General features: G+C 41.1%; 1 protein-coding gene across 4 annotated transcripts in view; it reads right to left on the bottom strand.

The window, feature by feature from the left end:
- entpd3 (ectonucleoside triphosphate diphosphohydrolase 3) overlaps positions 1-14795 on the bottom strand; it is a 42751-nt gene that overhangs the window by 9830 nt on the left and 18126 nt on the right. For all 4 annotated transcript variants that reach the window (XM_043688693.1, XM_043688697.1, XM_043688695.1 and 1 more), the window contains 6 exons: positions 12545-12695; positions 11140-11299; positions 7979-8206; positions 6067-6336; positions 5856-5966; positions 4976-5113 (listed from right to left, as the gene is read on the bottom strand). In XM_043688693.1, the coding sequence (XP_043544628.1) occupies positions 4976-5113; positions 5856-5966; positions 6067-6336; positions 7979-8206; positions 11140-11299; positions 12545-12695 (1058 nt within the window). The remainder of the gene's footprint in view (positions 1-4975; positions 5114-5855; positions 5967-6066; positions 6337-7978; positions 8207-11139; positions 11300-12544; positions 12696-14795) is intronic.

Here is a 14795-nt window from a genome sequence, read left to right as displayed (position 1 = left end):
GCTGAACAGGCTGGGGCTGTTTTCCCTGGAGCATCGGAGGCTGAGGGGTGACCTTATAGAGGTTTACAAAATTATGAGGGGCATGGATAGGATAAATAGGCAAAGTTTTTTCCCTGGAGTCGGGGAGTCCAGACCTAGAGGGCATAGGTTTAGGGTGAGAGGGGAAAGATATAAAAGAGACCTAAGGAGCAACGTTTTCATGCAGATGGTGGTACGTGTATGGAATGAGGTGCCGGAGGATGTGGTGGAGGCTGGAACAACTGCAACATTTAAGAGGCATTTGGATGGGTATATGAATAGGAAGGGTTTGGAGGGATATGGGCCGGGTGCTGGCAGGTGGGACTAGATTGGGTTGGGATATCTGGTCGGCATGGACGGGTTGGACCGAAGGGTCTGTTTCCATGCTGTACATCTCTATGACTCTATGACTCTAGAATGCTAGTGTAGCACTCCAGTTGCTTGCCCTCCAACCGGATTTGAAATTCTAGCATGCTCTGATCACTCTACTAAAAAACGGATTTACAGAATCTTACATAGATCTATTTTTTAGATTAGAATCAGTCTGAACACTGTGGCACAGACAGCCTCACACAGGGCACGTCACTCCTTCAATGCATTATCTGGGCCGAAATGACGCCTATTAGAGTCATAGAGATGTACAGCATGGAAACGGACCCTTCGGTCCAACCTGTCCATGCCGACCAGATAACCCAATCCAATCTAGTCCCACCTGCCAGCACCTGGTCCATATCACTCCATACCCTTCCTATTCATTTACCCATCCAAATGCCTCTTAAATGTGGCAATTGTACCAACCTCCACCACTTCCTCTGGCACCTCATTCCATACACGTCCACCCTCTGTGTGAAAAAGTTGCCCCTTATGTCTCTTTTATATCTTTCCCCTCTCACTGTTAAAGTTCACTTGATAATGTAACTTTTAAAAAGTTCTGTGATTTACATAGGAAAGAACTAAAACCAACATGCTCATTCTGAAACATGAGAGACTTAACAAACAATCCAGGTCTTTTTCAATATATAATTTCAGTTACATCACACTAAACTTTTGCTATAAATTCTGTGTCTTACGATCCTAAACTTCACAACCACCGATGAAGGAGCAGCGCTCCGAAAGCTAGTGCTTCCAAATAACCCTGTTGGACTATAACCTGGTGTTGTGATTTTTAACTTTGTATACCCCAGTCCGACACCAGCACCTCCAAATCATTAATTAGTCCCATCTTATGACACAATAGCAAATCCAGAATTGCCTATTCCCTGATTCGTTCCACATATATTGCTTCAAGAAACAATCTCTAATGCATTTAGTGAACCCTCCCTCAAAGTTACTCTTCACAATTTGACTAATCCAGTCTATATGCCTATTAAAGTCAGATATGATTATTGCTGTACCATTCTTCCAGACTGGAGTATTTTCTGGTTTATACAGTGCTCAACTGTGAAGTTATTGTTTCAGGACCAATAGATTACTCCCACAAGCAACTTCTTTCCCCTGCTATGTATTTCTATCCAGACTGTTTCTACATCTCCAGTGTTGATATCTTTTTCTTCAGTACAGCACTGAACTCTTTTACTACAAAGCTACACCACCTCATTTTCTTTGCTGCCTATTCTTCTAAAACACTGTATCGCAGATATTCAATTCCCAAGCCTGGTCTCACTGCAACCACATCTCAATAATCGCCACTATGTCATAGCGTTTTGTCTCTGTTTGCACTGTTAACTTGTTAACTTAATTCCGAATGCTTCATGCATTGAGATAAAAAAGCCTTTAAGTTTGTCCTGTTATCAAATTTCCCTACTCTTGTACAATTGCTTGGTGCAATATGATATTCACACATTCTGTCACTTCCTTTTACTTTCTGGTTACAATAAGCCTTATCCACTAATCTCCACTCCTGCTTTCTCCTTTAAATTTGCTTATCTCATTTCCCATGTAAATGGACCTTACCTGACACAATTTAGTTTAGAGCCCTACTTACAGCTGTGGTTATTGCCAGACCCCAGTCCCAGAATTAATCAGCTGGAGCAGATCCCATTGTAACACTTCCCTCCTTCCCCAATACTGGAGCTAATGCTCATGAAGTGAAACTCATTTCTCTCATATCAATCTTTGAAATATGCATTTACTGGTTTAAACTTATTGATCCTGTGCCAATTAGCTCATGGCTCAGGGAATAATCTAGAGATTATTAACTTTTTGTTTCTGCTTTCGAATTTAGCAACAAGTTGTTTGTGTACAATAAAATTAATTCAGTTCACTTTAATACCCTCACAAGAACCTCATTCCTCTTTCTATCTGTCATTGGAATCTACATGAACCATTGTACCTGAATCTGTCCCCTCCCACTCCAAGTTCCTCTGCAATCCAGATGAGATATCCTGGAGCCGGGCAGTCAAATTGTCTAGATCCTGACTATACTATGCCTAATTACAACAATATTTCTCTTTTCTCTCCCCACCCTCATTGAATATACCACAGTGCTGCGGTCAGTTTGCTCATCCTCCCTACATCACTCACTCTCATCGAGACAGGGAACAAGAATCTCAAACCTGTTGGATGAGGACAGCGGTGGAGGTTCTTGTACAATTACATCCTCTATTCGTGTACCTGCTTTGCTCATAGTCACACCTTCCAAATTTAAGGTCGTTAATCTAGCGATTGTGACTGTCTCTTGAAACATAGCATCCACGTAACTCTTCCCCCTCCCCGATAAGACACAGTGTTGGAAGCTCAGATTCCATCTTATCAGCTCAGAGCCAGATTTCCTCAAGCAACCAGTACTTGCTACAGATGTGGTCACTATCAACCACAATGGGGTCCATCAATTCCCACGTCAGTCAGGTACAACACATTGCCTGGCTCTGCATCTCTATTTAATTTACTTTGTTCTTAATTTTCTAAAGTACCGATTTTACTGGTCTTTAATTTTTTCATCTGTAAGATATTTATCCTATTCATCTTTAACCTGAAAGCAATTCAAAATAGGTATTCAAATTATCAGCTGACACCAACCAATGAACTTATGTTTTCCTGTGATGTTATTCTTTGTTTTGTGCTGGGCTTTAATTTGTCCACTTAAACCTTACAAACTATGAAGCAAAGAATAAAATGCAAAAAAAAACACTTCTTCCCATCTGCACTGAATTCTCATGGTGTTCCAACATTTCCGAAACACACTCACTCCAGCTGTGCCTCATTCTGATGTGCTTTCTCCCAACTGCCTATACAAGGCTTTTGATAAGATCCCTCATGGCAGACTGGCCAAGTAAATATGGGCCTATAGAAATAAAGGCAATGTGGAATGTTGCATCCAAAATTGTCTGACAGTTTGGAAGTAGAGAGATGTTTCTGTAACTGGAAGTCAATTTTCAGTGGGGTTCCACATGACTCAGTACTGGGGCCCTTGCTGTTTGTGGTGTTCATTAATGATTTGGACTTAAATATAGGGGTATGATTGAGAAGTTCAGGGATGACTCAAAAATTAGTAGGGTGGTAAGGAGTGAAGAGGATAGCTGTGAACTGCAGAAGCATGTTATGGAACAGTCACAGCTCAGCAGAGCTGTGGCAAGTGGAATTTGATCTGGAAAACCCATGGGATAGTGTCCTGTTAAAGTCTAATGGACCCTGGAAAATACTGAAGATCAGAGGGATCTTAGTATGCATTTTCACAAATCCTTGAAAGTAGTAGGGCAGTTTGATAAAATGATTAAGGAGACACATGGAATACTTTCCCTTATTAGGCAAGGCATACAATACAACAGCAAAGTGGTTACTCTGGTACTGTATGTGCACTGATTCAGCCACAACTGGAGTATTGCATGCAGTTTGATTAGATTAGATTACTTACAGTGTGGAAACAGGTCCTTTGGCCCAACAAGTTCCACTGACCCTCTGAAGAGCAACCCACCCAGACCCATTCCCCTACATTTACCCCTTCACCTAACACTACGGGCAATTTAGCATGGAAACTTCACCTAACCTGCACATTTTTGGACAGTGGGAGGAAACCCACACTGACATGGGGAGAATGTGTAAACTCCACACAGACAGTTGCCTGAGGCAGGAATTGAACCCAGGTCTCTGGCACTGTGAGGCAGCAGTGCTAACCACCGCGCCACCCAGTCTGATAATTACATTTCTCTGAAGGATGTGGTCATACTGGAGAGGGTGCAAAGGAGATTTACCAGGATATTGCCTGGATTGGAGGGTGTGAAGTATGACGAAGATGGATAGGGCTGTTTTCCTTGGTGCAACAATGGTTGAGAGGGCAAGTGAGAGAAGTGTATAGTATTGTGAGGGACATAGCATTTTTTTCCAATAGTAGAAAGGTCAATAATCAGTGGGTATAAAAGTAAGGCAAGAGGGAGGAGACCAAGCGGAGAGTCCAAAAGTTCATTTTTCACTCTGCATCTCACTGGTTTGAAAAGCTGGTTGAGTCAGAAATTGTAATGTTTAAAAATTCACTTTGGATATTCACTTGTTTTGTTATAGCCTCCAGGGCTATGTGTCAAAAGCTGGAAAATGGGATTAATGTAGTTAGATCTCTGTTGACTGGCACGGACACAATGGCTGAATGGCCTCCTCCTGTGCTTTAAAGTATGAGTTTGTGACTGAAAACAACACTAAATGGTTTAGTCAGTGTCTCACAAGTACAAAGGCACAATCTGACACATAGCTGAAAATTTTGAAAATTTAAAAGCGATGACACCCAGACTTGGTTCACCTTTCTGGTGTGATTTTGTACAGTGGGATTATTAAAATTCAACTTGATCATCACTTCAGTTCATTGTTATACTTTGGCTGCAAAAAGAGATGAATTTCCTATCTCCATCACCAGAGTTGGAATGAAATGTAGAATTGGAGCATAATCCCTCCTCACCCCAAATAAATCACTGCCAAACAACTAACAGGCCATTTTAACCAAACAAGGTTTTCATCTGTCTGCACTTACTTCTTTTTGAAAGCTTATTGATTTCCAACTCTCTTGATCAAACTTGTAACCTTGCACAAGTACAGCATAGATGTAGTTTGCATTGAAACAATATGATCTGCGAAATGGGTCTGACACGTTTGGAAATAACTGCTGCACCTGCATGACACGTAATAACGTTAGTTTCCTTTTTGCATTGATAATGATGTACAGTCAGTTCTACTATAATGCGATGGTTTAATTCTTGTGCAACTCTGTATTATAGAAAAATCACGCTTGAAGTGATTAATTGCATTACAGCCAACATGTTTTAAAAACTTGTGCTGTAGAAACCACGCCCACAGTTCGTCAATCATGTCACAGTGAATTCACATTGACAAAATGCCTGTTGTAACAGAACTACCCCAACCTTTTTGTTTTGTGTCAGTCCCTGTCAATTTGCATTGCATTTGACATATGTCCATAAGTAACATGTAATATGTGATCGACGTAGTGTGCAATAGGACATATATGCAGATGGACGTGTAATACACCACACCTATAAGTAGCATGTAACATGAATGTTAATATATGTAGCAAATCATGAGTATTAAAGGGTCATATCTCTAAGTAAGACATGACATGTCATACCTGTAGGTTTCATAGGATACATCGTGACTGTAAGCAGTATGAAATGAGCTGTGCCTGTAATAATATGTAATATGTCTGTGAGTGAGTAAGTTTAGATTTTTAAGCTCAAGATGCATTCTGAATGAGATGAATGACATTCCCTTAGCTTGTTTTGCTGCATGCTAATAGGCATTAAAAATATTACCATCTATTAGTCTTGAGCAAAACAGCTGACCCTACCATCTCCAATTGTCTGCAGTGAATACAATATGACAGAAATTCCACCACTTACCTGATCCCAGTTCTTCGAACAGAATTCCTGAACTGTCGAGTTGAAAGTTTCTATAGGAAAGGAACCGATTAAGTTCAAGGCTTCCATTGAGTAATAGAAACCAGAAAAGGCCTATATGGTTTGGATAGAGATGAACATGTGTCACAAGTCAAGCTCAAGACCAAACAAGACGGGAATGCAAATAAAATATTCCAAACATTTAGTAACGTACCACAAAATCTCCATGGATGTTTGGCTGAAGTTTTTCTTGTGTCCAATTACCTCCAACATTGATATATTCAAAACTAAATATTGACAACAACTTTTGCTGACATAGAACAGGATTTCCAGTTCCTATAAATGTAGCATTGATGTCAGGGTCATAGTTCGGTGGTATATCAGCTGCAGTGCATAAACCATCAAATATATACTTCAGTTGGAGAGTCAGATTATAGTTTGAGGGAAGGCAAGGATCTTCAATGCTTGATTTTTTCTTTGTGTTCTGAGTTGGTAAAACAGACAGATGTATGCAAATATGGTTATATAGAATAGGTAAATAAATAGATAGATAAAGTTGCTAAAATAGAACTAGCACAAAGAAAAAACATGCATTTATAGAGCTTTGATAGATTTAATAGTCCTGGAATTTAGATAATCTGTGGAAACATAAAAGTTTCAGAGTGTAGATACTGAAAGGTGTTTGAGAGTCAAGAATTATGGGATATAGAAGATAAGGTAAGAGGTCGGCCATTGAGGATCGAGATAAGGAGAATTGTTTTTCATTTATATAGTTGTTGGAATTCTTTATCTCAGCAGGCTGCAGATGCTCAGAGGGCTGATAGTGCTCCTGGTAAAAATAAATATCAACAAGATTTTGGGCGGCACGGTGGCACAATGGTTAGCACTGCTGCCTCACAGTGCCAGAGACCCGGGTTCAATTCCCGCCTCAGGCGACTGACTGTGTGGAGTTTGCACGTTCTCCCCGTGTCTGCGTGGGTTTCCACTGGGTGCTCCGGTTTCCTCCCACAGTCCAAAGATGTGCAGGTCAGGTGAATTGGCCATGCTAAATTGCCCGTAGTGTTAGGTAAGGGGTAAATGTGGGGGTATAAATGTGGGGGTATGGGTGGGTTACGCTTCGGCGGGGCGGTGTGGACTTGTTGGGCCGAAGGGCCTGTTTCCACACTGTAAGTATTCTAATCTAATCTAATCTAAAAAACAATATGGAAGGAATTCAGGGTTATGAAACTTGGAGCAGGAAAGTGAATTTAAATGTAATTGAACAGTGGGACAGTCTCAAGGACCTTAATGGCCTATTTGTATTTCTAAAATTCCATGATCTCAAGATGACCAAAAGTGCTTTACAGTCAGTGAAAACCATTGCAGAGTAGTCTCGGTTGTGATGTGGGAAATGATTCAAACAATTTGCGTTCAGGCTTCCACATATAGCAATGTGTTATTTACTATGGTGATGCATGTTGAGGGATAATATCGGCCAGAACATTGGGACGAATTCCCCTGCTCTTTTTAAAATAGAGCCATGGCATTGCTTTATGGTTACTCGAGAGGAGCATTAGTTTAACCTCTCATCCAAAAGACAGTAAATCTGACGGTGCAGCTGTCCCTCAGTGCTGCTCAGGTGTCTCTAGATTGGGAATTTGTATAGACAAATGCACTGAGTCACAGTCCACGTTATGTAGTTCTGTTTGTATTTAATACATAAATTCAGCTATTTCATCATCACATTTCACTCTGAATTCAGTCTATATGAAGCTGTACCCACTGGACTAGGTTTCACTCACTTAGGAATATTTAGGAAATTTATAAATATGCTATTCTTAATTTTCCACCTCCTCATATATTTTGTCCCTCAAGTATAAATACACTACAAAAATAATTTATCTGTCCATATGCAGCAAAAATATAGTTTATGTTTCAGGGGTTTCCTCAGAACTGATGAAAGGTCATAGATCTGAAACATTACCTCTGTTGCTGTCACGAGAGATGCTGCCTGACCTTTTCTGTCTTTATTTCATTCGCAAGAAACATTTGGATGTCCTGAGGCCATGGAAGGTGCTATAGAATTTCCTCCTTTCTTCATCCATGGACTCTTAGCACAAAAAGCAATTTTGAGCCACCCAGCTTACCTGGAGGATTTTTGCCCTGTACATTTTCTCGGCTTCATCCCTTCCATAGCATGCCAGGCTTTGAGTGTAGACAGTGTAGTTGTAACTGTACAACGTGATTATTACGGTATCACTCATATGTGAGTGCTGCTTGGGGACAAAAGCTATTTCAGTAGAAGCTCCACCCAGATCGAGAGTTCCTGTGGTCTTCACGGTAAAGTTTCTTTCCAGGTGTATCCAAGTACGTCTCTGGCAAAGGATGTGTATTAAACAATTAAAGTGCTGAGATGAACATTGACAAACAGAACGACTTACATCTACATAACCCTTCCATGCAGCAAAATGCCCCATGGGTCTTCACAGGGGCATTATCAAACAAACTGAGCCATCTAAACAGATCTTAGAGTAAATGATAAAAAGGTTGATTCAAGAGGTAGGACTTAAAGTGCTTCTGAAAGATGGAAGAGGCAGACACACAGATATTGGGGGACGAATTGCAGAGATTTGGACTTGAACTACTGAAGCCGCAGCCACTATTGTTGAAGAGATAGAAATTGTGGATGCTCAAGAGGCCAGAATTGGAGACAACACACAGATATTGGAGGAATGGAAGAGTTTGTAGAGATAGAGCTGGCAAAGCTCACTTGCAAATTGTTCTCATCAATCTGTAGTATGTGGGTATCTCTGGGTCAGAAGGCTATCGGTTCAAGTCCCACTCAGGAGTACACATACCAAGCTGACTCTCCCTGTGCAGAGTGGCACAATGACTCAGTGGTTAGCACTGCTGCCACACAACACCAGGGACCCAGGTTTGATTCAACCCTCAGGTGACTTCTTCCTGTGGAGTTTGCATGTTCGTGTGTCTGTGTAGGTTTTCTCTGGGTGGTCTGGTTTCTTCCCACAGTCCAAAGATATGTAGGCTAGGTGGATTGGCCATGCTAAATTGCCCATAGTGTCTAGGGGTGTGCAGGCTAGATTGATTAGCCGAGGGAAATACAGGATTACAGGGACAGCTGGGTCTGGGTGTGCTGCTCTTCAGAGGAGAAAATGAGGTCTGCAGATGCTGGAGAAGGGGAAATGAGGAAACTGGTGAAATCTGAGTTCATCTCTTGTGGTTGGAGGGTTCCTAGGCGGAAGATGAGGCGCTCTTCCTCCAACCATCGTGTTGAGTGTCAGTGCGGACCTGATCCACACTGTAGAGTACTGAAAAATGGTTACAATGTTCTAGGTGCTATCTGAGGAAACTGGTGAAATCCGAGTTCATCCCTTGTGGTTGGAGGGTTCCTAGGCGGAAGATGAGGTGCTCTTCCTCCAACCATCATGTTGAGTGTCAGTGCGGACCTGATCCACACTGTAGAGCACTGAAAAATGGTTACAATGTTCTAGGTGCTATCTTCAATGATCAGATGTTAAGCAGAGGTCCTGGTTGCCCTCTCTAATACATGTAAAAAATCCAATGGTACCATTTTGATGAAGAGCAAGTCAATTCTCCTTTGTATCCAAATCAATATTTATTCCTCAACCATCATCATTAAAACAGCTTATCTGGTCATTAACGTAGTACTTCTTGTGAGACTTTTCTGTGATCAGATTGACTGATACTCTTCTTACTTTACAATAGTGATCACATCTTAGAAGGGCTGCATTGTCTGTGAAAGGATCTGGCAGATAAGGAGGTGGTGAAAGGTGCTATAAAAATGCAAGCTCTTGTCCAATGGAATGCCTTGTCTCACACCATTTGGAATGAGTTCTGAGAAAGGTACATAAGAACTAGGAGCAGGAGTAGGCCATCTGGCCCTTCAAGCCTGCTCCACCATTCGATAAGATTATGGCTGATCTTTTCATGGCCTCAGCTCCACTCACCCACACTCTCACCGTAACTCTTAAATTCCTTTATTGTTCAAAAAATAATCTATCTTAGCTTTAAAAACATTTACTGAAGTCGCATCAACTACTTCGCTGGGCAGGGAATTCCACAGATTCACAACCCTCTGGGTGAAGAAGTTCCTTCTTGATTCAGTCCTAAGTCTGGTCCTCCTAATTTTGAGGCTATGCCCTCTTGTCCTAGTTTCACCTGCCAGTGGAAACATCCTCTCTATGTCTATTTTATCTATTCTCTTCATAATTTTATATGTTTCTATAAGATCCCTCTTCATTCTTCAAAATTGCAATGAATATAATCCCAGTCTACTCAGTGTCTCCTCAGAAGCCAACCCCCTCAACTCCAGAATCAACCCAGTGAACCTCCTCTGCACCCCTTCTCATGCCATGATGTGAAGGTGCTAGTGTTGGACTGGGGTGGACAAAGTTAAAAATCACACAACACCAGGTTATAGTCCAGCAGATTTATTTGGAAGTACTAGCTTTCAGAACTTTCAGGCCTACTTGCAAATTTGCATTTGCATTTGCAGAATTGCAATTGAAGATACATTCTATTTTTGCTCAAAAAGCACATAACCTGAAGGCAGTCGATCCACATAACAGTTTATAAATTCCTACTTTGGAAATAGAACCAGTCTGACTCAAGCTTGGGATAGAGACAGACTCTAACCTCACACCTTTAATACATTATCTGAGCTGAAATGTTACCTTTTTTTATAAAACGGTAAATAATCTTTAGAATGTGATTTAAAAGAAGTTCTGAGATTGACATATTAATGAACCAAAACCTGCAACCCATTCTAAAAGATGAATGACTTAACAGCAATCTAGGTTTGTTCAATATATCATTTTAATTGCATGACACTGTGATCTTTTGCTATAAATTCAGTGTCTTCTGATCCTGCCCCACTGGTTACCTGATGAAGGATCATTGCTCTGAAAGCTAGTACTTCCAAATGAAATTGTTGGACTATAACCTGCTGTTGTATGAGTGCCAGCACATCCTTTCTTAAGTAAGGAGACCAAAACTGTATGCAGTACTTTAGGTGTGGCCTCACCAATACCCTATGCAGCTGCAACATAATCTCCCTGCCTTTAAACTCAATCCCTTTAGCAATAAAGGAGAACATTTAATTTGCATTCCTAATTACCTGTTATACCTGCAGGTAGTCATGGGTAGCTGTGCTTCAGTCTGCTGGTGGCTGTCAGAGTCTACGGGACAGAAGGAGAGCAAAGCAGCAAACATGGTGAAACGATTCACCCAAAGCATGCTGAGCTTCGAGAACGTAAGTTTGACAAACCTGCTGCAAATTGTCCAGTAAATAATTTGCTGTGATCCACCCGTAAACGCCTTCCTCCTTCCCTGAGAGAATGTGGGCACCTTTGAAATCAAATGGTGAAGAACGGAGGAAATTTTCAATCTCTGTGAGGATCGTGGCTGCAGCTCTTTGGTTCTCCAGCCTAGTTCCGCCAGTTGGAAGAATTAGAGACAGACTTAGTGAGATGCACATTTCTTTATTAGGTATAAAGGTTGTTTTTACCTCAGCTATTTAGTAGACTCATGGAGTGCATAGAAAAGCCATTTGTGTCCATTCTGGCTTCATGGATGATCTGTCCAATTAGTTCTTCCTTCATTAGCTCTTTCCCCAAGCCCTTCAAATTTCTCCTTTGCAAGTATTTATCCAATTCCCCTTTTCAAAGTTACAATTGCTTCTGTTTTTTTTCAGACAGTGTTCCAGATAAAGAGATTGCTAGAATGGGAATGGCATGGTGGCTCAGAGGTTGATACTGCAGCCTCACAACACCAGGGAACTGGGTTTGGTTCCTGCTTTGGGTGATATCAGTCTTGATGGATTAGTCATGGGAAATGCAGGTGGGACGGGGGGGGGGGGTGGGGGTGGAAGGTGGTGCCTGACTAGAATGCTCTCTTTGAAGAGTCAGCATGGATTCAATGGGCTGAATGGCATATTTCCATGCTAATAAGATTGTATGATTCCAGGAAAAGGATGAACCCATAGAAGGATTTAAAAAACAGGCAGAAAATTTTAAGATCAAGGGTTGCCAAATAAATGTTATTGATCTCCAACAAACGGTGGGGGGGATGGCAAAGACCAGAAACACAGCTAGAATTTCCATAGTACTCAGAGCTTTGAATTTGAACTCTTCTCAGGCTTATTTGTCCAGTAATAAGCACACCATTACAGCCATTCTCCAAAGCAGGACTGGGAACCTTCTTAGAATCTCTTCAAAATGATCCAATTCCTTCAGAGAAAGCTGAGTTCCCAGCCTCTCATTTTTGGTAAAGATCCAGAGTTGGGCCAAGGATGTCTCTGAGGATATCATTGTTCAGCCCAACGCACATATGGCTTATCTTTGAAAGAGTATCCAATCCTACTTCCCACCTAATCTTCCAGAAATTTCTGTCCATTTCTGAGGTTCCAGGAACTTTGTTTTGGGTTATGAAACAGCTGGTATAGATCAAACAGAGTACTGTAGTTACAGCACAGAACGAGGCCTTTTGGCCCACTATATCTGTGCTGGTTCTCGGCAAGAGCGGCTTGACAACTGTCATGCCCTTGGCTTCTTCTCATAGCCTTGCAAATCTTTTCTCTTTCAACAGTATGTTTGTTTTGATTACTATGGGTGACCAGTCCTCTGGAATGTGACATTATTTAAATAAATTAATAAATAACCATATAATCTTACTGGAGTAGTCGCATTCCAGCAGTAGCACCAAAGTAGACTGGTGTAGAATTATGCTTTTCTGCTGGGATTTTTTCTATTGTTCTGTTGAGGCACCATTCCATTGAGTGAGCTGCTTGTACAGGTTCCTTGTCATAGCTAGAAATATCAGGTCCTGTGGAGAATCACATAAATTGGGTCAGCCTTAAAAAAAATGATCAGGACAGAAATTGCCTTTGCACAGCCAATGAACGACTTTCAAAACATAATCACGTTTCCTACTGTAGGAAATGCTGGAAATACTCAACAGATCAGGCAGCATCTATGAAGAGAGAAACAGGGTTAATGTTTCAGGCTTCTGACCTTTAATCAGAACTGGAATGAGTTTAGAGATTCAAGAGGTTTAAAATTAGCACAAAGTGAAATGGGAAGCAAGCTAAGAAAGGAAGGTATTTGATAGGGTGGAAAGCGGGAAAGGTGACAAAAGGATTGACAGTGCAAGGAAATTAGTATAAACATTGGGATAAATATTGGCCAGGGCACTAGGAGAAATCCCATGTTCATTTTCAAAGTAGTACCAAAACAGGACTTGTGCCTAGCCACCAGGCCATTGGCCATGGTGGAGCACTTAACAAGAAGGCCTGTAAAGATGGACACTTTTTCTTTATTTCTTCATTTTTCTGCTTTGGTTTATATTTCTGTGTTTAAAGTTGCCGCCAGAGAGTGGCGACACTATACAACACTTCTCACTGTATTTTGTAACTAAATACATGTGACAATCAAATAAATCAAATCAAAATAGAGGGATCATTTACGAATACCTAGAGGGTAGATGGGGATCTGACTTAACGTTTCATTGGAAAGTTGACATTTCTGACAGCACAACATCCTGTCAGCCTGGACTTTGTGGCCAAGTCTTTGAAGTTAGAATTGAACCCATAATACTTTGCTTAGAGGTGAGAGTATGAACCAAAAGAAGCAGCTGTTTTTCCACCAATGAGTTTTTACAGGTGCGCTTTACATGGGGAGGTGTTGGCCTGGGAATATTATTGCTGGACTGTTAATGTTTAGGCATGGGTAATGTTCTGGGGACCTTTGAATTCTGCTACGGCAGATAGTGGAATTTGAATTCAATAAAATTCTAGAATTATGAGTCTTATGATGATCATGAATCCATTGTTGATTATTGCAAAACCCCAACTGGTTCTCTAATGTCCTTTAACGAAAGAAACTGCCATTGTTTTCTGGTCTGGCTGACGTGTGACTCCAGGCCGACAGCAATGTTGACTTTTAACTTCCCTGTGGGCAATTAGAGATGGGCAATAAATGTTGGCCTGGACAGTGACACCCTCAACACATGAATAAGTTAAAAAAAATCTCAGTATTGAATAATCCAGAGGTTGATCAGTATCCTTTTAAACAATGCATTTTTTTCTTTTTACTACATTATTCTACCACTTTTCCAGAAGGGGCAGGGAGGCACCATGTTGACTAAATGCTACAAGTTCTAAATTGTATGCAGGGACAGATTATTTTTGCTCATGTTCATTGATTCTTGATGAGGTAGGACATATTGAGAGCCATTATCAAAGCAAATGGGATCTGTCTTTATAAACAGAGGAACTGAGTTCTTTTATTCATTTATATGATGTGGGCATTGCTGGCTTGGCCAGGATTTATTGCCCATTGCAAGTTCTTCTAGAGAAGGTGGTGGTGAGCTGCCTTCTTGAACCGCTGTAGTCCATTTGCGGTAAGTAGACTCAAAATGTCCTTAGGGAAGGAATTCCAGGATTATGAACCAGTGACATTAAAGGAACAGTGATATATTTCCAAGACAGGGTGGCAAGTGGCTTGGAGGGGAACTTGGAGATGGTGTTCCCATGTATGTGCTGTCTTTGTCTTTTTAGATGAAAGGGGTCATAGGTTTGGAAGGTGCTGTCTGAGGATGTTTGGTGAATTTCTGCAGTGCATCTTGTAGATACTGCTGCTACTGAACATCGGTTGTTTACTGATTGAATGTTTGTGAATGTGGTGCCAGACAAGTGGGCTGCTTTGTCCTGGATGGTGTCAAGCTTCTTGGGTGTTGTTGGAGCTGTAATGCATCCAGGCAGATGGAGAGTATTCTATCATACTCCTGACCTGTGCCTTGTACATGATGGAAAGGCTTTGGGAGTCAGGAAGTGTGTTACTCACTGCAGTATTCTGAAAATCTGATTGCATTTGTAGACACTATTATATGGCAAGTCCAGTTGAGTTTCTAGTCAATGGTAATCCC

This window comes from Chiloscyllium plagiosum, chromosome 4, assembly GCF_004010195.1.
Source record: "Chiloscyllium plagiosum isolate BGI_BamShark_2017 chromosome 4, ASM401019v2, whole genome shotgun sequence".
Taxonomy (NCBI): Eukaryota; Metazoa; Chordata; class Chondrichthyes; order Orectolobiformes; family Hemiscylliidae; genus Chiloscyllium; species Chiloscyllium plagiosum.
This window is presented reverse-complemented; position numbering and strand designations above follow the sequence as displayed.